General features: G+C 41.0%; 1 protein-coding gene across 4 annotated transcripts in view; it reads right to left on the reverse strand.

Annotated features, from left to right (window-relative positions):
• The window catches only part of SEPTIN11 (septin 11), a 614181-nt gene that overhangs the window by 7365 nt on the left and 581049 nt on the right, over window positions 1-25767 (reverse strand). Inside the window, exon 10 of one of the 4 annotated variants that reach the window (XM_085640961.1) lies at window positions 18468-18535. The exons of 1 other annotated variant lie outside the window; for it this stretch is intronic. In XM_085640961.1, coding sequence (XP_085497087.1) covers window positions 18511-18535 — 25 coding nt within the window. In that variant the 3' untranslated portion in view covers window positions 18468-18510. Of the gene's footprint in view, window positions 1-16594; window positions 21239-25767 lie in introns of those variants that run through there. 2 more of the 4 variants (XM_085640960.1, XM_085640962.1) reach the window with 2 other exon arrangements.

Consider the following 25767-nt stretch of genomic DNA (forward strand, 5'->3'; position numbering starts at 1 on the left):
CGCTGAGTCCAACCTCTTGCTGCACGTCCTTCACCCGTGCACATCGTGGGGTTGGCCGTAGAGCCTTGCCTGACACGAGGAACATCCACCCTACTTTTGTTTTTTATTATTAAATGTTTTTCGATCCCGCTGGACACTTGCAGGAGTAACGGGAGGGGGTTGCGCTGGTTCCAGCAAAAGTCACAGCAATCGAAAAAAAAAAATGTAAATTAAAAAAATTCTGGCGGAGATGGCAGCACTCGGACTGTCATTCGTCCATAGACTCACCAACATCTAAATAGAGTGGACGGCCCGCCAAGTAGGCGAGCGGTGAAACGGTCTAAAAAGTGACCAAGATCTAACTCAGGTTCTTAATTCATTCACACCCAGTTACGTACATTTTTGGCAACAATGATGTCATTTGAAATGTTGCAGTGATGTTATCAGGGATATCATAGAATGTGTCATGAGTGATGTAATATGTGGGGCAATTAGCAGTGCATGGTGAGGGTGCGAGTTATAGTTACTTTAGGGCATGAGTTTTAGTTAATGTTGTGTGGCTAGCGAGTTGACAACACAGATAACAGAGGTGCGAGTGTTCTAGTAATTTGGAGGTGGTGCATAAATGATAAATTTAAGGTATACCAATAACTTTAGAATTTCTAATATTTTGCATAGTTTGTTTGGTATGTATTGAAAGATTAAACATGTTTTACTATCAATAAGTGTCAATCTTTGGTTTGCTCATTGAATTTTAATGGTTTTTTTTTTTTTTTAAATGAAAACGTGTTTTACATCGTAGAGTGTACTGTCATTGTGTGGGGTGTCATTAAGTGGTGTGTTGGAGAGTCAAGTGGAGGACAGTGTCGTACAAGTAGTGCCGTAGAGTGCAGTGGTGTAGACTTGATATGCATAGAGTGGAATGGCATACAGTGGAGCGACGTAGAGTGGAATAGCACATAAAGGAGTGGTGTAAAACTGAGTGGTGTATAGTGGAGTGCCGTACAGTGGAGTAACGTTGAGTGGAATGGCTTAAAGTGGAGTGCCGTAGAGTGAAATATTATACAAAGAAGTGGCGTAGAGTGCAATGTCATAGAGTATAGTGGAGTAAAGTGGCATGGAGTGGTGTACAGGGAGTTGTGCAGAGTGTCACAAAGTGACAGAGTAGAGTGGAGTGATGTGTCATAGAATAGCGTGTAATATAGTGTCTTAGAGTGGAGGGGCATGTCGTGGAGTGTCGTAGAGTGGAATGGCTTGGATTGGGGTTTCGTAGGGTGAAGTGGTGTGAGAATGCCACTTTTAGAAAGTTGCAGTTTTCCTGCCTTAGTCATTTAGTGTCTGTAGCCTGGCTCTGGGTCCCATGACTGGGTGTGGCTGACAGTTGGGCTTTATGTTTTCCTCCTATACAGCCACACACAATAGAGAACTTAGGTATGCCTGAATGGCCCATCACTGGCTGGATGGGAGGGTAGAGCTGAGCACAGCCCTACTTACACTTGAATATGCTGTGTACTGCCTCCCCATAAAAGGCTGCAAACCCCCTGTAGTTAATCATGAGCCAGGGCAGGGAATGCAGCAAGCCTGTGCACTTCAAAGGGAAACCTCTAGAAGCTTCTCACACTTCAAAGGAAGACTCAGTTATATTGGACCTCAGACACCAACCCCCTAAGTACACTTCTGAACCTGTAGAAACTCTGGCAGGAAGAAGGACTACTGTGCTGCTGAAAGGACTGATACTCTGCTGGACTGCTACCTTGCTGAACTGCTACCTTGCTGCCCTGTTAAAACCTTGCTACCCTGCACAGCCCACCAACGTGAAGTTCCGTCAGCCGGACCCTTTGCGCTACAGCATTGACCACTCACAGGGATCATAATTCTGAGGCACCACCCAGACCATTTGCGACGACAACAGGATATTCTTGCTACAGTGATGACCGCCTTGCTTACTTTGCCACTGGATTCAAGCTAGCCTGGCTGATGAGGGTTGTTACCCAGAAACCGGTCACAGGATGCTTGTTTCCGGTTCAGGGAAGACCTGGCTTGGCAGTTCAGGCTGGACTGTTCCCATGAGGCACAGGGTCAAGACTGATTTGCATATAGCTGGGACTGAACTGAGATGGCAAAGTGAGCTAAAGAATGATGTTGGATTCAACCCAGATTTGTGACTGGGGGTGAGTGTCTGAAAAGTTTCAGCGCTCCGTCCATCATCGCCTTGTGTTTGTTTTGTTCGCGACACAAGGCCTGCTTTTTGTGCTACATCGACGATCGTCTGCCACACTTCCCTGATCCTCGCGGCCCCCTCCACTGTGAATGGGACTCTTTGCATTGCACTGAGGAGGTAACTGTTTAGCAGGACTAACCTGGTCCCTGTTTCTGACTCGCGCTCCATCGTGGTCGGCCTGAACTTGTGATTTTCTCCCAGTCTCACTCGACCAGATAGCTGCGAGTAGTGCTTTGGGTTGTTTGGCGGGATTTTCATGTAAATCTTTAAAATTGCATAGCTCTAGTTGTACCGATTGGATTATTGTCACTTTGGTCTTTTTTTTTTTTTTAAACCTACTCTGTTTCTAATCTGGTTTAGGATCCCTTTAGTGGTGTGTTTTTTATTTTATTACTGTTCGAAGTGCTGCATCAGTACTTTGCACATTCACTCTACGTTAAGCCTGACTGCTTTATACCAAACTACCAGAGGTTTGAGCACAGGTTAATTTGGGGTTTGCTTGTGCCACACCCTGACAAGGATTGTCGTTCCTGCTAGAGTAGGGTTTCACCCCCCTCAGCCACTAACTCAATTTCTTACACTTTGATTCTATAGACTGCTTGGATGTGCCTTTCACCGATACTGGAATACATGAGGGACTATTTAACATTCGAAAAGCAAACTCTGATATTTCATATTTAATAATCTCATCCATGCATGGTGTAAAGCAGAATATTTATTTTATTATTTTTAACTGCGGCTGGCATGTGTAATTGTTTTTTCCAGCACTGAGTGTGAATGTTAGACCTACTGAGTCTGACAATGCTTCAGCAAGATATATCTGTTGAACTGTGCAATTCCAACAACATGTTCCTCCATGTCCATCCTCATATATCAGTGATGGGGACATCAATTTGTCTTTATAACAAAGACAATTGTGCAGGGCTTAAGTGGGATTTTAAAAGTGGGGTCACTAAAAGAGATGTAACTAGGAATCATTTCCAAGAGGTGTGGCCTGTGTAGATAAGTATTTGGTTTAAAATGTAAACTTAAATCCTGTGCTTCCCATGGCATATCCCCTAACCAGTATTTTGGTGCCTCTCATTGAGCGTTCTGTTATTGCATCCAGACATGTCACACAGTAACGGACATACACTTAAAATAAGCTAAGCATATTGGATTTGTCAATGCTTGTTTGCAATATCAGCTAAATAAGTAACATCGATTTTGTTGTGAATAATTAGAATTGCAAATATGAGTCTGAATTAAACATCACGAAAAGTCTGAAGAAGGGGCAGTAATAATCCTAATCTTTTAATAACTGTTTTTTTGCTTTACAGAACTATTGTCTGCAATCTCTGTTAGACATTTCCGCCTTTTTTCTCCTCCCATCTTTCTGACATTTTTCGTCTGTATATTTTGCACATCTACTCTTTCCTGTTCAGCGCCCTCTTTTCAGTCTCGCACACATTTCCTTCACTTCACCATCCTCTCAGACACAACACACCCACTCATCTGTAAGCACTGCATTTTTTTTCACCTTGTTTTTCAACAGTTGGTAACTCCTTTACACACTTCTGTGCAGAATCGCAATTACAACTGGCACACATGACCATTGTTCTCTGCAGAAGCCAAGAATTGGATGAAAAAACAGGTACTTACCTGGAATTATGGTTTTGCAGCTTGAAACTCTTCTAGATTCACATGCTCCGCACAGTTTTGTGTTCAGGTTTGGTTTCGACGTGTCTTTCTTTTCCTAAAACGTTTCTCTGTTAGTTTATGGGTATCAGTAGACATAGCCAGTGATGAGGCCCCAGTTTGTACCCGCCATGATAGATTCTTTTTTTCCCTTCTACTAACCTCCTGCAATGGGGACGTTGGGGGGGGGGGGGGGAGGTTGTATGTGAATCTAAGAGTTTTAAGTTGCAAAACCATAAGTATCTTCTAGATTCACATGTTTTGCACAGATTATGTAACAGTATTACCTACCTTAAGGAGGTGAGCAGAAGAGAGAGTGGAAGCAAAAATATTTCTGAGTACAGCATGTCCAACTTCAACCTCCTTATATGATTGTAAATCAATGCAGCAATGCTTTGTGAAAGTATGTTCTGAGACCCAGGTGGCTGCCTTTCAACATTCCTTGCAGACAGATGGTCGCCATAAAGGTCATTGTCACCCCCTTCTTCCTATTAGAGTGTGCCCTTGGTTAGAAAGCAACGATTTGTTTGCTGAATAGTCTGTACGATCCATTCAGCGATGGTATTCTTTGAAAAAGATGCCCCTAAGGCCTGGGCTGAATGGCTCATGAACAGCTGTTGTGCCTTTCTGATAATGTGTGTTGGCTGGATGTAATAAATAAGGACCCTCCTGACATCCAGTGGGTGTAGAGCTCTAATTGCCGCATTAATAGGCGTTTGGAAGGCTGGCATAATGATCGTTGTCTCTCACGTATGAAGGCAAGATGACCTTTGGTTGGAATTTTGGATGTGTCCACATTATTACTTTATGCTTGTGAATGGAAATGTATGGCTCATGCACCATTCAAGCTTGTATCTTGCACACTCTTCTTAGTGATGTGATAGCGACCAAGAACATGTGTTTGTAATGTAGGATGTTTGAGTGGTGTCTTATGCATGGGTTTAAATGGCGCTTTCATTAACCCTGCTAACACTTGGTTAAGACTCCATTGCAGGGATGGTATCTCCTTGGCAGGAAAAAGCCTCTTCCCCCCTTCATGAAACTTTTGATCAGCGAAAGTGAAAAAATAATGTGTGTATAGCCCTTTTAGGTAAGCTGCAAGGGCAGCCGAATGTATCCTCAACGAAGCATTGGGAAGTTTATATTTTGTGAGATGCATTAGGTATTGGACTATAACCATGTCCAGATTTATGTGTTGCAATTGCACCATGTCATATACCTCTTCCACTTGAAAGTGTAGCATTTTCTAGTAGTTGGGTCTATGCTTTCTTACTGATACTTAATGTAGCCTTTTGTAGATTCAGTGTTCAATTTTGGATATTAAAGAAACCAAACTGTCACTTGCATTTCTCCTGGATTTGGGTGAATACCTTCCTTGTTGCATAGTTAAAGTGACCCTTTGGAGGGGAATTTTGACATACTGGTGTTTCGACAATTGTAGTAGGTGTGAGAACCATGGTTGACGAGGCCATCATGGGGTAATGAAGATCATTGCCATGTCGGAGCTCTGGAACTTCCCTAGAACGGCTGGGATCAGTGGTACAGGGGGAAAGTGTTCACAATTATCCTCTATCAGCTTATTGACAAGGCATTCCCTAACAGCTGAGGATGGTAATACCTTTCTGCCAAGTACTGGCATTTTGTGTTTTCTTGTGTTGTGAAGAGGTCTACCTCTGGTCTTTTGCATAACTGGAATAGTGTATCTACTATAGATTGGTTTACCTCTCAGTCATGTGTGTAACTTGCTTATCTGCCTAACCCATCAACTTGTACATTTTCCAGTCCTGGGAGGATGATTTGCTATTAATGAAATGGCCCATTTCCACATTTATGGGGCCATTTGTGACAGTGGGCATGATCATGTCACCCTGTGCTTGTTGTAAAACATTGCTGATGTGTTGTTCGTTAGTATCTGTACAGCCCCCCCAATCTGGTTCTGGAATGCCTTCAGTGCTAGTAAGATTTTCTTCAACTTCAGAAAGTTGATGTGTTTACTCTCATGTTGTGCTGACCAAAAACCCTAATCTTTAGTGTCTCCATGTGCACCCCTCAACCTACTATTGAGGAGTTCATAGGAATGATGATTGTTTTAGTAGCCTCCCTCTGAGCTTATTCATTAGGTTCCACCTCCTCACGTTCTTGTTGACTTTATCTGTTCAACCACTCGATCCTCTCACGTGCCTGCTGCCTGATTCCATTGATCCTCTCACGTGCCTGCTGCCTGATTCCATTGATTGCTCATCCACTCATCTACTGGTCTCATGTGTAATCCCTTGTTGTGAATGAGGTGGATGCAGGAAGCCATCATCCCTAGGAGATTCATTACCATCATAGATTATAACATCTGATAGAGGCAAATTTAGACTAGCATGGCCTGGATCCTCCATATGGTTCAAAACGCATTGTTAACTGGGTGTGAAGTTCTGCCCCTAGAAGAGTTTTCCTTTTTTCTGGAGTGGTAGATGATTTTGCCCAGTTTATTGTGAACTTGTATGTAGTTGTCACGCTATCTTTGTCATGTTCTTTTTAATAACCAATCATCTAGGTTTGGGTAAACTTGTATGGCCTATTTCCTTAGGAGTACTTCTACTACTTCTATCGTCTTCTTAAAGACTCTTGGAGCTGGCTATATTCCAAATGGCAGGACTTTTTATTGGTAATGGTCCCCTTCCAGTACAAACCTTATGTATTGCTTGTGTGCTGTGAGAATGGGGATGTGGAAGTAGGCTTCCTTGACACTGTTGCTAGAAAGTTCTCTTTGCCCAGAAAGGGAATAACATCCTGCAAGGCTGTCATCTGAAATGTCTTTGTCTTTATGTATCTGTTTACAAACTGCTGATCTAGAATAGGCCACATGGTCAGATCTTACTTTGGCACTAGAAAACAAACTGAGTAGACACCTGTATTTCTTTCCTCCTGCAGCACCTTCTCAATTGCATTCTTTGACATCAGCCCGTGCACCTCTTTCCAAGGGACTTGTAACTGATTCTTTTTTAAATGCTGGTGCTTTGGCAATTTTCTTGGTGGTTTTTGTATAAAGTCTATGCAGTAATCGTGACAAATAATATTTACAACCCACTTTTCTGTGGAAATCGCTTCCCAATTTTTTCGGGAAGTCCTTTATTTGCCCCCTGTTAATGTGCTGTGTGTGGGGGTGTGGTGTCAGAGTCACATGGCTGAGCTAGAGGCAGATCCTCTGGAGCTTCCTCCTTGTTTTCCTTATGCCACAAACAAATTGCTTAGGCTGTGTAGAAGTGTTTTAAAGATTTATATTTGTGTGCATCATTAACAATGTGCAATACATATTTACACTCATGATTTTATATTGCAGACTGATTTAATACAGTTGCTTTTGAAATAAGGTTCTTATGGTGTGTAAATGTGTATGTGCTTTAGTTTTGGCCATATTTTTCTATAGAATGCATCTTGAACAAATGGAAGTCATATCGGTCACTTATGCTTAACCTCCTGTGCACATCCCCTCCCCACAGACACTGAAGCACACAGTCAAGTTGAAATCATAATAATATATTTTTATTGCTGTTATTGTTTTGCTCATGTCAAACCTTCTACAGTTGGATATAATATTGTTAAAAATAGCTGTTTTTTCATTTCTTTGATGGATCCATTCATTCAAAGAAAGTGTTATTTTCAATGTTTCATATTTGTTCCAACATCTCCAGATGATATCAGAATACAGGGTGCTGAACAATTATTCAAGGAAATGGGATAGTACTTAGGTGTTAAGGTAATGATGATTATTTTTTGCATGTGCTCTGATCTGCTGAAGAAATGTTACTTTTGCTCACACCACAATGAATCTGTGGAAATATTGATTTAATATGCAAGAATTGTGTATAAAAAAGTGATTTTTGGGATGAGCCAGAAGATTTTAAACTTTCTGTGATGCTGCAAGAGATGCTGTTTTTCTGATGATTTTGTTGCCCATTGTGACTATATTTTCTGATTCTGAGAGCCTTCATGGCATTAACTCTGTGCCTCTTATTTTTCAATTCTGTAATAAAACCCTTTAACTTTTCATAGATCTAGAACTCAGTTTTTTGAGTTGGTTCAAATTATCCTTATATTTGATTGATTTTGATGTTTGGTAGGTGCCTTAAGGCATTGACACATTGCCTCATGAAATTGAGGTTCAACACCATCTCCGATACAGTAAATCGTGGGAGGTCTGGTTTAGATAAATTTTGGGGTGTTTCAATTCTGGGGTACTCTCGATTTGCTTCCACAAATTTGGTAGCAGAGGATGGTTGCACGCTTAAGAACAACTCCTTTTGTTATAGGAGACCCCCTGTAGTTTCCAGATCTTTCTTTTCCCCTCTTTTCCCCAGGCTGTAGACATTAGTGAATTATCCCTTGTGGAGTTTCCAGGATCGAGATTTTGCAGAGAAACCTGATTTGCAGTGTTGTTCCTGAGCGATCTGGAGTGTAAGTATGAATAGGGTGGAATGATTTTGGTGATGGAGTGACTCTAATGTGTTTATGCTATTTTGTTGAAGTCTATATCTGAGATGGATTGTTATGCTGTGTGTGAGATACTTGGTTATGCAATGCTTCTTATGGGTTCAATTGGTGGTTTGATTACTGTAATTTTGATGAATTATTTGTACTTGTGATTTATATTGAAGAAGATTTTGTTTTATTATTTTGTGGATTTGATTATAAGATTTGTCGAAATCCAAGATCAACCTATTTTTGTTTACTTGTCGCATAAGGTAGTGTATTTTGTGAGGCGCCACATACATACAGACAGGGGTTTCTTAAATATTAAGTCTTTCATTTCAGGAGGATGTGTGTCTAATTTAAGATGGTGCCTTTTGCTCCAAGGTGCATGGGAGTAAATGCATTAGCTAGGGTAGATTGGTGCTGGATTGGGGTCTGCTTAGTATGAATCGGATTAACAGCACTGTTTGTGCAGCTTCTCTTGTTTCTATTGATGTGAAAGATTTATTTTAACTTGATGATTTCCTTCCTTTAGTTAAATATATTGTTATTGACATTTGATTAGACCGATACAAACATGCATATAAGAGCAAGAATCAGTACCAGATACACACATTTGGGTATATTGAATTACATTTCCTTCAGTGTGAACGGGTAATGACATAATAGTGTTGAAGTAATCAAAGACAATATCGTGCTAAAGAAAGTTTCGTAAAAATATCCAGTGATAATGTTTATGGCGATTCTATGGATTATGACTATTTAGTGCTCTATGGATATACTGACAATTGGGAGTTGAAACTGTAGTCCCATCAACACCTAAAGCGATGAGCACTATAATAAAAGAAGATAGCTAAGCAACGGATAAAGAAACCAATAATAAAGCTGTCCTGAGGGTCTGAGTACTAAAGAAACGCAGAGGAACCTGCTTTAATCATAGTAATTTTAAGAATCTGAATACGTCCACATGTTTACGCTGGAGGCAGGGGGGAAAGGAAAGGTTGGATTTTGTAATAATACGCTTTAACTTTTCATTGAGCTTGAACTCAGTTATTTAGTGGACTCAAATTATTCTTAAATTGGAATTTTTAATGAGCTACATTTTGATGATTTGTGAGGTGCCTTAATGCAGGGACGCATCACTTCATGAAATTGTGGTTCAACACTGTTTCTGATCCCATAAATCGTGGGAGGTGCAGGTGAGATAAATATTGGGGTGTCTCAATTTTGCGGTACCATCTATTTTCTCCCACGGTTGTTGCCATTGTGTGGGGAACTGACTGGTCCCTGGTTGTTACCAAGTTTGTGTTCCAAAATCCTTGTCTCCTCTGGCCTCTCCTCTCTGGAGGGTTCATCTGATGAATGGGAGCCTGTAAACTTGGAGGGCTCTTATCACATTCAATGTCTCAAATTCCTTTTTCATCTCTTCCAGAATTTGGTCCATGCCTATTCCAAACAGCGGATTCCCTGTGAGGGGCTTGTCAATAATACTTGACTGATCCTCAGATTTAAAACATAAGATATGCAACCATGCACTCTTCCTCATGATCATACATGTAGCTAATTGTCTGCCTGCTGGATCCGCATTTTCAAAGGTCAACTTGAGGCAGGAGTTGGTAATATTGCCCCCCTCTCTTCCTCTCAATTATACTTTATGCTTTTTTGTGGCATTCCTCAGAGAGATGGGATATAAGGTGTTCCAAGTCCTCCAAATATTGGATGGCATGCTAGTTTAACAAGCTGTTTAAGTTAGCATTCCACCATTGCACAGCAGCGCCTCTCTACATTTTCCTTCAGACAGCCTCCATCATTTTACTCTCTTTCAGACGGGGAGAGTGTGGGGTACATGGATACAGTGTAGGCCTCGAGAAAACTATTCGTCCACTTGCTATGGTGAGTCAGATTTCATCAGGGCAAGCTGTATTTAGGGCCTTCTTGCCCGTTCTGGCGAGTTGATAATGAACAGTGGAGGAGTGTGGCTCAATGGTTAGAGAGGCAGACCCTGAAGCAGAATTCTGTCCAGGGACCAGGGTTCGATTCCCGCCTCGGCGGGGCTCGAGCGCAATTTCCTCGGACCTGTCTATTCTCGCCTCAGTGCCTATTCTAATCATTGGCCCCACGCTGCAACTCTGGGCAATAGCTTGCTTAGCCTCCACACTGGCCCCAACAGCACTAAGGATGCCTGGCTTCACGCTGGGGGTGCCCAGGAGTGGACACTTCACAGGGAAAGCCAGGAGGGGTTCCACAGTGGTATGAGTATCAGCGCCAGGAAACCGCAAAGGCGACACCGCAAGGTGGCTGTCTGGTGACAGTGCGCTCTATAAGTACCTTGACATTTACATTTACATTTACATTTACAGCTGTTCTGTTCACTCAGAAAGTAAAGAAGCAATAATGATGCCTGAAAATCTTGTTTTTATCTTGTCACATTTTCTCTGTGTTCAGAGAGGGAGGTCAGAAGTCAGTTTATGTCTTCTTACAATTACTTTTCTTTCTGAGACTGCAGAGCTCCAGCGTTTTGTAAAGTCATCTGTCTGCCCAGCTGTACAAAATGTGTGAAATCAAAGGCTGTCAGGTTTTTTTCTAACACACAACATTTAAATACCTAATAAGTGAACTGTACAAACATTTCACAATATATTTCAATAGTTATGAGAGTCCATTTTCTTGTCACACTGTGTAAAGAAAAAAATATTTTAATACGATGCAAAAAAATAAGAACACTTTACTTGGTAATGTTCAAATGATAAATGTGTTTGCAGAAACCCAATTTTCACAGATTTTTGTTTATACAGTATCTAGTTTTAGCAGTAAAACTGCATATTAATGAGAATGTGTTGGTAATTTTAATTGGAAATTTACTGTCTGTAAGTGACTGTGCTCTACCACATCATGCTTTAGTGATACAGGGCCATATGTACAAACATTTTTTGAGTTCGCAAACGTCCCAATTAACAGAATCTGGTAATTTGCAACCGCAAAAAAGGTTTTCAAAATGTAAAAAAGCCAAATTGCGATTCAGTAAAATGTTTTCGAATTCCAATTTGGGCTTGCGGATCAGTATTTGGAAAGGGTGTGTTTAGGGAGTCCCTTCCTAATGCCGATTTGCAGTGGTACGTATGAATGTTTTGCAACCAATTTACGGTCGAAAAATCAATTTTTAACCGTCACCTCAAGGGTGGTGGTAACCATTCATAAATGAGAAGGGGTCCCCATGGGACCCCGTCTCCTCTGTAAATGCTGATACAAATATTTTTAGTAGGCTGTGGTACCACGGACCATTGCTTACTCTTAAAATATGAAACTTAAACCTTTCATTTTCTTTCTTTCCTTTAAGGAAAACGGGCTGCATTTAAAAAAAAAAGAAAAAGATTGCTCTATTAAAAAGCAATCACACACTGTTGTCTGCTGAACTGCAATCAACCTCATTAATATTCATGAGGTAGGTCTATTACAACCCCATTAGGATTCGCTATTTCCAACTTCTATGTTTTTGTACATTTGGGCTTGCAATTTCCTAATTATGATTCGTAATTAGGAAATCGCAATCCCTAAATTCTATACATATGGCCCCATGTTTATTAAAAGTGAATTTTTAAACATGAACTGAGAAACACTTCTGCCTCTGCCCTGATGGCAATGCTATTAGTGAACTAAGGGGCAAGTCTGGGATCATGTGTATGCTATATGTGGGCTAGATTCTTATTATACATGCAGCAAGCTATTGAATCAAACAAAAGAGGTTTTTTTGCACAGCAGAAATGTTGAACTCATATATTTGAAGGTGCTCTCAAATGTGATAATGAATAAAAAGATGGCACTGTAAAATAGAATATTTGCCTAGAATCACACAATTTGAGACCAGTTTATGGGTCAAGTACATTACAGTTAGGTTGAGTAGATTATTCAAGTTATTAGACCTGCAGATCTAGTAACATTTTCATGATTTTCCGAGACCTGCAGGGGACATGGCCCTTTTTCTAGCAGTGGGTCTGGCTTGACATGCCCCTGCATGTATTAAGGGTCTTGAGTGGAAGCTCTGTATTTCTTTTTTATGCCATTGATGGTCTCAAGATTTCCTTACCCTACTGTACTATACCAGGCAGCATCTTGAGGTACTGGTTCTTTATATAAACCTGACTCAGTGTTTCAAGAAGAAAACATGTATTTTCTTTCTCCACTTCCATCTCCACTCTAAAGGCTTCTACTGTTTTTTCTTTACAACTGCATGGTATGTGGAGGGGATGGGCTTGAGGGATAGATTCTATCTCCACATGAGGCAAGTCTGCCTCAATGTCTTCCCACAACATTTCTCCCTGTGGGTTGTTGTGGAACGCTAAGTCCTTGGCGTCAGCACTGAAAATTAACTCCTCTTTCCCATTTCTATATCCTGACCTGCCTCAAGTGTTTCCTCCTGCTCTGTCGAGATGAACTCCTGTGCCAGACTTTTTGCTTCCTTCCGAGATATCATAGCTTTATTCTTCTTCATTACATTTTCTATCTCTGCCTTCAAAGCCCTTTTCTTTCTCTAAACATTGATGACGTTGGATGTCTAAGGTTGCCCATGGACCTCTTCCTTCGAGGGCACCCGCCCCTCCTTCCCTTTCCATGCTCGATCATCCTCGGAAGTCAAGGCGACGTCTTTCACAGGGCACTTACAGGTGAGCTTTTCTTTCCTGGTAGGAAGGAAAGGTCGCTGAGATCCTTCAACTGCATGTTTCATTGGTGTTGATGGCTTAACTTTGTGATTCTATGCTCTTGCTGAAAGGACCTTGAATGTTTTGAGCTTAGCATCTTGGGCATATGTTTGGATACCTTTTCCATCCGCATCTCAGGTGTTTTAAGCGCATGCAGCACTGTGGGTTTAGGGTCTCTGCAGTGTTATTTTTTCACCCCATGTCTCGAGCTCGACCTTTTGGTGTTCCCACTGAGCCCCTTGTGACTCCATATCGTCATCATCGGAGAAACCCATCCCCTCCATTGACAGCATCCCTTCTTTTCTTTTCCATCTCAGATAGGCCTGCTAAATCTGTATTTGTGCTAAAAGAATTTTATCACTGGGAACCAGAGTTTTTGGTTTAAATTATAAGCATGGGTTGCAGTTCTCTGACTTATGGTCTTTAGGCAGACATAACGTACAGAATGGGTGTTCATCATTCAGAGCCAACTTTTGATGGTGGTTTGGGCAAAACTTGAAGAGTGTGCTCATGCTCTAAAATGGTGTTGAGGGACCCCAGGTATCCCATCTTGACTACCTAACATAAGCTGAATGTTGATTCCCTTCAACAATCTCCTGATAAACCTCTCTCCAGCGTTGAGCGCCCATCTCGGCTATTCCCTCAACCGCTTTCTGCTATTTTTTTAAGAATTCTCGCCGACCTGCGCCGAAAAACATTACGAGCTCTTTAATGCACTCTGTACTCAACGGCGGAAAAAAGAATCTAACATGGCGGGGATGCACATGGGCATTGTGGGATTGCTGTCGACTTCATACAGGGCTATACCTATGTCAACTCCTACCCACAAGCTAATAGGCCAAAGTTTTAAGAAAACAAAGACACTTCCAGACCCAACTACTAGATGTCAGAATTTTTTTAAGCATGTTAATTTAGAAGAGACCTCATACTGCAAATGGATGTATTCTGAACACCTTCATGACCCACTGACCGGTACTGTCAGAAACTCCCACTGCCTTTGATCTCAACTCCAGAGCTCTGAATTGTGTTTCTTTACAACCACTCACAACTGAAACTCACACAGATACTAGAGGTGACTTAATTCACAGTATGCACTTTCTAACAGTAATATGCTCCATGGAAAAAGAAACAAGAGAAACTCAACACCCTGGAATGTAGCAAAACCTCTTAGGGAATGCAGGATGATGTAAATAAATGAAATGTCAACAGGAACTACATCGCTTACATGCAATACCCTACCAGTTTTTATAGTCACTGTTTAGAAATTGAGCTGGGTTTTGCCAGCAAAGATAATTAACGACATGAACATCCAGCCAGATAGAGACCCATTTCAATGTCAGTTTTTAATTTCTTCCGTGTATGAGGCCAGGCTTACTAAAAGCCAGTTTTCTCAGACTAATATCTTGAAACTCGTTTTGAAAATACTTTTGTAAGTTATAAGCAAACATTTTCTCAAAGTAATTTTGAGGGCTACAGATTTTATTTTTATCAGATTGCCTCATTGTTTGCAACCTGCTTCTTCTCTACTTAAGTATTACATTGTAATTATATTCAAAATTACATTTCAAAAAGGAAAACCCTGTAGAAAGTGAAACCTACAGCCAGTTCTCCCGATATGTACTACTTTGCATTGATCTACAAAAGCACCTACATTTTCTCCTGGGTTTTAAGTTTGAAAGAGTTTGTGCTCTTTGTGGCCCAAAAACCTACTAATTAGGTTTTAAATGACATAGGTCTCAGTTAATCTTTATTTCGGTTTAAAAAACCATAAATGATGTATAATATCAAATTACACATCACAGTAAAAACATATCATATAATAACCTTTCAAAAAGGTACCGCTAGACCAATGCATACGTATTAGAAATCATACTTCCAATACAAGACCTTTCTTAGCCGTTAAAAAATATAGTTAAAATGTCAAAATTTAAGAATTTAAAAGACATTGAGTTACATCAAATCTCATTGTAGGTTACCAAGACTAACATTTCATTTCTGGCATCCGTAATGTAAACTTCCTGGTTTACAACTCTAAAAAAAGATTTTTAAATACTAGTAATACAAAATATATACCAGATACAATATACAAAAAAACACATTTTTGTTAGTACAATGCAAAGCTTAATATAATATTATTAGTATGTTCCATATGTGCTAAATAAAGTGCGAATGCAAAAACCGGTATACTTCAAGTATACTAAGCTAAAATTTCAGGCCTTCTTTTTTTCTTAATAAACTTACATCAAACAGGTACCTAGTAACACTGAAAACCACTCCTTGGGATGTCTGTTCTCAGTATTCTTTCTGCCTCATAGCAGGATCTTGTACCCAATAGCCGGCAAATGGGTTTGATCCATTTCCTTCAATATTTTGTATAAGCTGGGCAGAAGAATAGTAGATGTAATTTATTTTCTTTTGCACTCGTGTGGCATAATGCACAACACTCAGTACTTTCGTCCCCATGTTTACGGACCCATTTTGATGTATTTGAATTTATCTGTAATACACCGTATCGAAATTTCAGATATAATGATGTTTCTAACTGTGGCTGCACTTCGTCCAAGAGTGTCTCCAAATTCCAAGTTGGTTTCATTGAGAGGAACTGTATTGTTTTGAATGACATAGGTGATTTTGTGGGTATCCACTTTAAAGCGTGTAAGTTTTCAGAACCTCCCTAGCTACTCACAAATAACACACTGAAGAAGATGCTGAAATGCTTTGCCTCTGGTAGACAGTGATTCTAGGTTTGTGAACCAGATCTCTGCTCTACTTGATCATGCCAAACAGCACCCAAAGGCCAACAAGTGTACGGGCACTGAGGGTAGGATGCGCTGACTTCTGGGACCAACACACAAGGGATGTGACCAAAACATTCAATAACTGGCTGGCAAACTCAGTGAGCGGAGGGAGGCAGGACCCTTCTTTGAGCTCTTCACAAGAGCAGGACCTTACTCAGCAAATTGTCCACTCCTGTGGTGCCATCATTTAAAGTTGTGTTTCAGTCCTGTCAGTTACTAACAGAGACAAACCCCCAGAGTTCTCTTTCATGGACTTTACACCTGTCAGAGGTGAATAGTAAAATCAGCAGTTTTGCCTACCGTACATTGGCTTGGAAATGTGAATGTTGTGGACTACATATGGTAGAGACCAGGAGCACTTCTTTTGACGACCTTCTTCGTGTTTATAAATAAAAACATTCAAAGGTGAGCTAAAAGGAAATGCGCTTACACAACTCAGAGGCGAATCCCAGGGGCAGTAACCCATGGATTTCAGCGTGGAGTTTTAAGGGAAAGAGTCCAATCAGCAGGTGATGCCATTTCAAGACCAGGACAAGATGCAGGTCCAGTACTATGGACCGCTCTGAGGGCGAAGGCACCTATGACATGATGGGAAGTGGGAAGAGACACATACTGATTTGCTTCATCAAGCTTACCTTTTCCAAAACAAAAATATTTAGAGAACTTTTCCCAGGAGGTTTACCAGATTATGTAGTTGGACTGTCGTGCATGAAAGAAAATACAATCAGAACACACAAAGGAATACAAAATGATTGACAACGTGCACACAAACAAGATGTTTTATTCTACTTCCCGGCACACATCATTACATGAAAATGAGATCTTCAATCAATACACAGTACCCACTAATGATACATGGAGTGTACTTTTCGACTTCAAGATGAAATGTGTTTGACCAATAATGAAAAATTTAACACATCAATTATATACATACATTACAATTATACTGCATTACCACTTTGTGTACATTATAAAATGGCCTCAAAAAGACACTGTCAAGGTATTAACTCGAGTACAAGTTGAAGCAAGTGATATATAAAAAAGCATACAAATAACATTATTCCTTCTGCTGTTTACAGCTCTATATTCGGTAGATAATAGAAAGGGTTCATGGCATAGCATCCCCATGAATAGCATGCTATATGCAACGTACAGACACAGATGTACCAGTGGCCCTTTGAAAACGCTATAGGTGGGAATGGAGTTTTTCTTTCATTTATGTAAATGTAAAAGATGATGAGGATGGGCAATGATGTATTTCAGGAAAATCAACAAAAAGCGCAAAACCAGTGGATATAAAAGTGGCAACAGAAGAGGATTAAACTTGAAACAAACATTAAGAATAACAAATACTTGCAACACAGAGAAAGCATAATATTCCAGGGATTTACAGATAAAGGGAGATTCATAGAAAGCAAGAGGGAGGGTTGTGATGGTTGCTCTTAAGGTAAGATCCTGTTGGCACTGGATATGAAAAGACGTATAGTGGCACAAGGATACAGCGACTACTCTACCATGCTGGTTTTGATCTGACCCCAGTTATAGTGATTACAATAGATAGCCACCGGGCACTGAGTTCAATAGCAATTGTCAGAGCCGGTGATGGGTTCCATTGCATTTACCAGGCTACAGATATCCAATGTAAACCATCACAGTGGGTTCTCTGGCTGGACATCAGGGAGACTGTAGGACTGGATTATGGAGTGCAACCTAAACTCTCCTCCTCACACAGGGATCTGTGCTTGCTGCTGAGCACTATGCTGAGGGACAGTTGCAGGTGCTTTTTCTCATACTTTCTACCAAGGGTGAAAACATCTACCTAAAGTTTTCTAGAAGTATCAATGCAGTTGACTTTGTAGACTGCAATATTCCAAATGAATCACTTACTACTCACCAGAGAATGGAATGTGATTATTTAAATAGAGAAAATGATCACAGATGGGCGGAGTGATCATGGGACACTGCCTATGTGTTAAATAACACTGGTGGGTAAATGAAGAACCGAGGCAAATTCTGATCAATATCATATTTCCCTTGAGCAGTTTTACTGGCCACAGTTCATGTGAGAGCTAAATTCCCCTAGTCCTGGGCTAAGTCAAGCAGTAGTCTGTTCTCTATTTGGGGGCACTAAGATATTAGAAGTAGCGTCCATCATGGAGATGACCGCATGCGGTGCTCAAGATTTGCTGGAGCGCCACTGTGCTGCGGGAACTCACTGGTAAGCTCAACTGTCTGAATTCCTATTACTTGGAAAAGGGTTGCTCCCGATCCCTGTCCGAACGCAAATTACTGGTGCGTTAGACAAAGCCTCTTCTAATATCAATGGCCATGAATGATATTAATGAAATCCAAGCCACTGATCATGATTTAGAGGAGCCAGGTATGCCAACTATCAAAATCATACTTGACAGCCAGAACCAATCCAAATTGTATTCAGTTGTGTCGTTTCTCCTTGGAGACCTTCTGTAAACTACGGTCTAATGAATACGTCAAAGTGTGCCCAGTCTAGCTGCCCATGACGTTAAAGAAAGGGAAGTTGAAGTAAAAACAATTGCTTTTTTAAGGAGAAAAAAAACTAGATTTGGAAATATGAAGTACATGGCAATAAAAGTTGCGAGGTTATACCATACTTACATGCAGTGGTGAGAGCACATCCGGATAGATTTGTCATGAGTATTTATTCCGTGCACAGCCAAGGACTACTGTGAAAAGAGGCAACAGATACAGAAAGAAAAGAGAGGTATAGCAGTAACAAACAAGACAGGGCCTATGGGTTATATACAAAAAACACAGGCAATTAGCTTTCATATGCTATGGAGCTATGAGTTTTACGTAGTGATTTTCTGTATGCAAGAAAAGACTTAAATACATTTACAGTGCTCAAAATTGTATAGTTTAGTGGTCCTATGTGTGTTTTACCCCCCTCCCCCACCTTAAGGCAAACGAGATAGAATAGTTACTAAAGTACGTTAAGACTAGACAAAAAGACAGCCAACATTAGTCATCATGCTGTTACTTGGCAAAGAAAAACTGTTAAAAACAAATGAGCGTATAAGACAAGGAACACTGAATAAACGAAGCAGTCAGGTCATAAGAAAGCAAAAGCAATGAGTGAGCACATACAGCTTGATTGTTAGGAAACTGTTCTCAAACTATGAGAAAACAAATTGCAAATCATACCTCTAACCAGAAAAGTGGAAAACAGAATTTGATTCCGTTTTCATCACACTGGCCGGTATCTATGCAAAAATCATTCCTCTTCGTCCCAGCTCCCTCACAGAGGGAAGCTCAGAGCCCCCGCCTGCAATAACTGTCTAGCGAATGTATGTGCGCTCTGACCACTGGTTCCTGCATCAGTCATCAGTGTGATTCTCGACCCTCCAATACTAAGAAACATTTGTTTTTATCCCCCCCCCCCCCACCCCCCCACAGATCCAAGTTAGGCTGTTTCAATAACATGTGAAGTTCCTGCTCTAGAATCCTTCCACGGATTGTATCTACAAAAGCACCACTTTCACCATCCCAATGTGAGGGCGGAAGCAGGAAGACTTGGTAAGTGTGAGTGTAGTGAAACTTGTGAATCATTTGTGAGCTATAGAGAAAAGAAACATGAAACTACCTAGCTATGAGCAGGGGAAAGCTGGCAGAAGATCAGCAGGAGGGAAAGAAATCCAGAAGTCATAGAGTAAACATGGGCCGCCACCTCTTGGAATGTATCAGAAAGGGAAAGGCCCTGTCCAGAAAGGAAATGGCATTAAAGATATAAAAGGACACAAATTAAGTCAATTTCTTTCAAGTACGTAAAAGGAAGCATGTCACGTTAAAAGTTCACTTGTAAACCTAAAGGAAAAAGGAGATGTCCACCTAGAATCAAGCAGTTCATGCTCCCACTTCCCACCACCAGTGCTCCCTTTAGCCTCAGGTCAAGGAGTCCCACCACCAGTTAGCGCTGGACCTCATACCAGGACGCGGCGCACTGCGAGCATGTGATGGAGGGCTGGGGTGAGAAATGCAGGGAACAGGATTCAGAGGTGCAACCTTGCTCCCTACAAAAGAAAATGGCTCAGACGAGAAGCTGGAGTTTTCTCTGAAAATGAATCTGGTGTTCTCATCCACAGTCCGCTTCCATGAAGTAGGAGAGGAGTCACACAAACATGTGCATGGGAGAATGAGGAGGTAGCCAGGAATGTCTCAAACTGTTATAACAGATAGCCCTAAAAGGTCGATTATTCCTTGGTATATTAGCAGTAGATGGGGAATGGCTTCTTTTCTGGAGAAGACTTAAGAATTCATTGACTCGGTGATCGAATATACATTTTGCGTTCTTAACACACAAGTAATATTGGCTTGCTCTTGCCTTGGTCAGTGTTGCTGTGCAAAGCGAAGCAGCCGGATTAATTTTATTTACCGGCGGAATCATTTCCTGGATCAATCAGGATTAACATCATAACAATAAAGTGGACGTAGCTTGTGAGTATTTTAACTCCCTAAGTTTATGTTTGAAGCATAGGATATATATATATATATATATATATATATATATATATATATATATATATATATAGGTATGTTCTTTCACGAATCAGGAAGGAGTTATTGCCAAGTACAGATTTGAGAGGCACGATTTTGAAAGTCAAATTGAAGATTGGTCTGGTCTGCACAACTGCACCTGTTGTGCCTGGATCGAAATCATTTTTGACAACGCTCACATGGACCCTTTTTTTGTAATTCATTTGATTCCTTCATAGAATGTTGCCCTACTGCAAATTTTAAAACAATCTTTGGTGCGATAAGACTGTTTCAGTCTTGACCCCTGTCTTTTTCTCCTGAGTGAACTACATCCACCACTGTCTGAAAATGACTGCAAACTGCCAAGTGTTCACCCAAGATGGACATACTTGTAATAATTCAGCAATCTTGGCAGGTGCACTGGCGCAAATGCCATCCATTGCCAACTGTACAGGATGGTGTCAACAGAAGCTGTTCTTTTTGTACAGCTGTACAAACGAACTGAATACACATTCATGATCCTGCAGAAAAGACTTCAGTCAGCTTATGTGTGTTTATCAACTAAGGCACAGCTTGCTTCAGTTTTTTTTGTATGGAACACGGTCCTATAAATCGAAATGAACTCCCACTGGAGAAACATGGAAAGGTTTATTTTTTTAACTGACAGATAGAGCCAATATGACCTGAAAGGGGGAAAATGACCTTTTTATTAATGCAAGTTGAAGGTGTAATCTTCCTCATTCATTCACCCCATCGCCAGTCTCCCAAATGGATCGATTAATTAAATGAGTTAATTGTTATTTTGCCCAAATACACAGATGGCAGAAACACAGTACTGCTAAAGCAGGTGAATGCGGGAACATCCTTGGCTTGCCAGGCTTTATGTGAAGCTTGCACTGCAAGTTGAAGAAAACAAAACAAAAACAAACACAAAATAATTAGAAACAGAAATTGCCTGCCCTCAATACCCCCATTAACCCAAGGCTACACCTCAAAAAGGAAAAATGCTGCCAAAACAATTATTAGAGCCAGACTCCAGCATTCACCTTCGGCAGATGCTCATGCACTAATCAAGACATCAGAACATTATCTCATACTCTAACATCTAGAAACACACATAACAAGTCAGTACACACCGTTAGTTAAAGTTGGCATCTAGTTTCTTTTTCTTTTGTAACTTACCAACTGTTACCTTTTCCAGTATATTGTACTGGTGCACTGAAAGTTAATCTGTGTGAATGTGTCGGTATTCAATTTTCAGTCCATAAAATAAATCATTATAAATAGCTTGCTCCACAAATTGAACACAATTGTTAGACTAGAATGAAGTGGCTAGATTTGCATTGCAGCCTCCATGCATTTATTTCTTTAAGAGACCCCCAGCAGCAATTGTCAGGTGCAGAGTATGCCAGAGAGTGGGGGAAAGAGGCTAAATGCATAGTGGTTTCAGGGCAAAACGTCTAAATTCCTGAACTACAAAACTCTAGTCCTCGGGCTGCGCAACGTCTATACTACCAGAGAGGTAAGATACTCTTCTCTTCCTCCGACAGCGTCGCTAGATGGAACAGCTCAATACTGGACATGGAAAACATGTACAGGGTAGAAATGTTCAGCCTTGTGTGTATATTAAAATTCAGCATCAAGACGGACCCCCAGTAATAGAATAACTGGCGTCAAGAACAGTCCAACTGGGGACAAGGGCTGAGGGGAAGCATGCAACATCCTCACAGCAGAGGCAAGGGGAAAGAAGTAACAAGGAATAACAAAGCACGAATCGCATCTCTTACGTAACCTTTTCAGAGGTAGAGTGTAAGGCCAAGCAGCAAGGCCGCAGAGTGGAGACTAACAAACAGGGAGAAAACAAAAGGAATTTGGAGCCCTCCCTTACCAGGAGCCGGGGCCACTTATTTGAAGGTCCTATGCTTTCAAGGAACGGCAAAAGATTCCCTCTGACGTACCTTACCATGCTTCCAGAAGGAACACATTCATTCGAGCTCCCTCATTTGAGTACTTACTCAAGCGCTCTTGAAAAAGCGGACATCTGCTTTTGTCTTTACTTTTAATCATGCTTAACCCCACTTTCTTTCACAGAAGGCTGCGACTTAGAAGGGGAAGAAGCTGGCATTGAAAGGCAGGAGGAGGAGGTCACACCCAGCAATACAGACAGAACAAGGAAAACTGAAGGACACCTCCATAAACCCTAAAGATGTCTTTATGCCTGGACTAGGCCAAAAAGGAGAAGCAAAAGCACACACCAGAGAACCTTGCCTGGATAATCAAAAAGTAATGGGGGACCCGAAACTGGGCAGTAACTAGTAAACGCCTCTACTTCCTCTGCAAAAGTCAAAAGTAGTCAAACCTTACAGAACATCCCAGAAAGAGCCCTGCATATCCTCTGGCAGAATGGTGGCATAGTTAGCACAAGTCTGAAGCACTTATAGGGAAGAATTCCACAACACCTCCCTGCCAAGTGCTCAGCAGAGGACTTGTAAATGGGAAGTACTCGAGTGGTTCCCTAATAATTACATATGGTAAAACCCCAAACTTTACAGGATCTTAGCTGCAATTATGAATGCCCAGGTTCTCACTAACCGACTAGCCAGCCCATCCACGCTCATTTACAAGCTGCAGCTCCACGTATAAACCACACTCCAGACAGATCCATGCCTTGGCTGGAAGGCAGCACCATCGAGATGATCACAGAAACGTGCGCCTACCAATAATAGTGAGAGACAAATACAATAAAAGTGAAGGGTACAATGCTTGAATTATTCCAGACTCTGGTATTTATTCCAAGGGCATTACAGTCTAATTTTTGTGCTCAGTGTGCCACTTCAGGGATCAACCTTACTCAAATCATCTTTAGTCTCACGATTGATGCACCAGTTGACGCCTGACATGTAAGGTAAAGAAAAACAACTCTTCTCACTGTACTTTTGTTTTTTCCAGTCCCACTAGGTCCCTATGCGTTGCCAGGAGGAACCACTTTACTACACCAGAGGACAAATGTGAGATGATTTGATTAGTTTATCTCGCTATGGTATAATCTACTTTGAGACACAGCTGTCATCGTCTGCGAGAGCAGGGTATCCTTCCATTTTGGACCACAAATGGATCAATGTTCTGACACAACATCCCTTTTCTGGGTTCTGTGATTATAAAGTATTATTTATATCACAATAAGTTGTTGTTTTCTGCATCTTCCTGTTATCCACAGGATCTAAACAGTAAATTGAAGGATTGATATACTACACGTGACCTTTAGCAGAAAAATCCTTTCAAAGTTATGTTTACAGGTTAAGATGAATCTCTGTTAAAGGCCCGTTACCCCAGTGGGGGGATTGAATTGAGCAGAAATATGTTGATTTGATGGTTTGAAGGATGAATGTATTCCTGTTGATATTAATCCTATAGCAGAACGGTTCTAATATATTTAGTAATCGACAACCTGTACACAATTTCATTGTTAATGTGGTGATAACTGAGGGATGCCTACCAGTTAGAGATTGTTGAGACAATGGAAATAAGGTTTACAGTTGTAGGCAGCAACATCAGTATTGGCGATCACTGACAATTAGACTTTGAGAATTTATGCAGTCACCCTGGCAAGAGGAATCACCCCTCCATGCATAGACCCATTTCCTTGAACAGAGACACTGCTTATTTTGCCTGGGCATTCAACGGTACTTTCATGGTACTCATGGAGGATATATTTTGGCCTCTCTAAATGTCCTCTGACTTCACCTTGTTCATGATTGTCCAGTGCAGAGGCTCAGCTGTGGGGAAGTTGGTGTAAAATCCACAGCCATCCTCACTTGTTTCAGACCTTTTGGACATCCAAAATCTCCATATGCGCGGGAGTCCGGGAGCTTTAGTTGTCAATAGGCTTTTAACAAGCTATAGCATGGTTGAAGACAACTGCTGACCATTCAATGACGAGATGATTCACTCTTAGGTGAGAAAAGTATCAGTGAAGCGCTAATCTATGGGGATGATCATGAGCTCAGTGCATCATGGAAATATAGATAAGAATGGCCCTGCATGGTGCACCCATAGAAGAATACTTGAGGGCAAAGGAAGCGTCAGGAGGACATATAGTAAGAAAAGAAGCAATAATATTTCTGGACCAGGTCATACTCAGAAAGAATTGGAGCTTTATATTTGAAGGTGTATGAGGGATTGGTTAAACATAATTATTATAAATGCTGAAAATTGCTTGATGGAATGCTAGTGGAAGCTTTTAAAAAAGAAGAGTCAGGCATTAGAAATATGGTCTCACTAACCACCTGTACATAGAGGCTACAAAAGTTCAATTTAGAAATTGCACAAGACACAGAGATCACAAGAAATCAGAGTGTGTAAAAAAAGGTAAGAAACATATTCAGTGTTTTTCCAATTATGCTATGCATCTGTAGGTCAAGGACAAGTACTATGCACAACCAGAACACAAACAATACTAGGACAAATCTTTCTCCAAATGACATTATCTGTTGCAGAACCTGAATTTCACTTGATCCAGCAGCAAAGATGTGAGACAAAGCACATTTAGTCTTCCTAAATAGCAGGTTGAATTCTGACAAGACCCTTAAAAGGAGGAGGCGGTGTTAAATCAAAGACAAGAGAAGGCCTTTACGAGGAGGTGGTGGAAAGTCAAGATGACAATACCTGGGGCCATGATCACCAGACTCATCTTGTTTTACAAGGAGCAGGGGAAGAAGACAGGCTACAGGCATAAAAGGGCTAAGGACAGGAAAATGCCAACTTTCTAAGAGCAGCATTTTCCAAAGTGTAATAAAAAAATCTGACTTTACCATTGAAGAGGGTTACAATTTCATAGACATCAAACATGATACCTCCAGCTGCTCCCAATTGAGAATTACAGCTTATTAAATGTAATAAGGAATCCCCAAGGTTATCCTATGGGCGGGGTAGGCCTCACAGCAGTGAAAAACGAAGTTAGGAGTTTCTCACTGCCAGGACATGTAAAACCTAAGAGTACACATCCAATCTTTTAATTACACAGCACCCTGCCCTATGAGCTACCTTAGGGGTCACTTATATGCAATAAAAGGGGAGTCTAAGGCTTGACAAGAGGGGTTCAATGCCAAGTCGACACGGCAGTTAAAAACTGCATTTAGGCTGCAATTACAGGCCTGGGACATGTTTTACAGTGATACCTAAGTGGGTGGCACAATAGGTGCTGCAGGCCCACTGGTATCATTTAACTTACAGGCCCTGAGTTTATGGTATACCACTCTACAAGGGACTAATAAGTAAATGAAGTATGCCAATTAGTCATGTTTTAGGGGAGGAAGCACAAGCACAATAGAACTGGTTAGTAGTGGTAAAGTGCCAAGAGTCCTGAGGCCAACAAAAATAGGTTCAGCAAAATGGAGGAAGAGAGGCAAAAAGTTTGGGGAAAGAA

The sequence above is a fragment of the Triturus cristatus genome, chromosome 2_2, assembly GCF_964204655.1.
Source record: "Triturus cristatus chromosome 2_2, aTriCri1.1, whole genome shotgun sequence".
Lineage (NCBI taxonomy): Eukaryota > Metazoa > Chordata > Amphibia > Caudata > Salamandridae > Triturus > Triturus cristatus.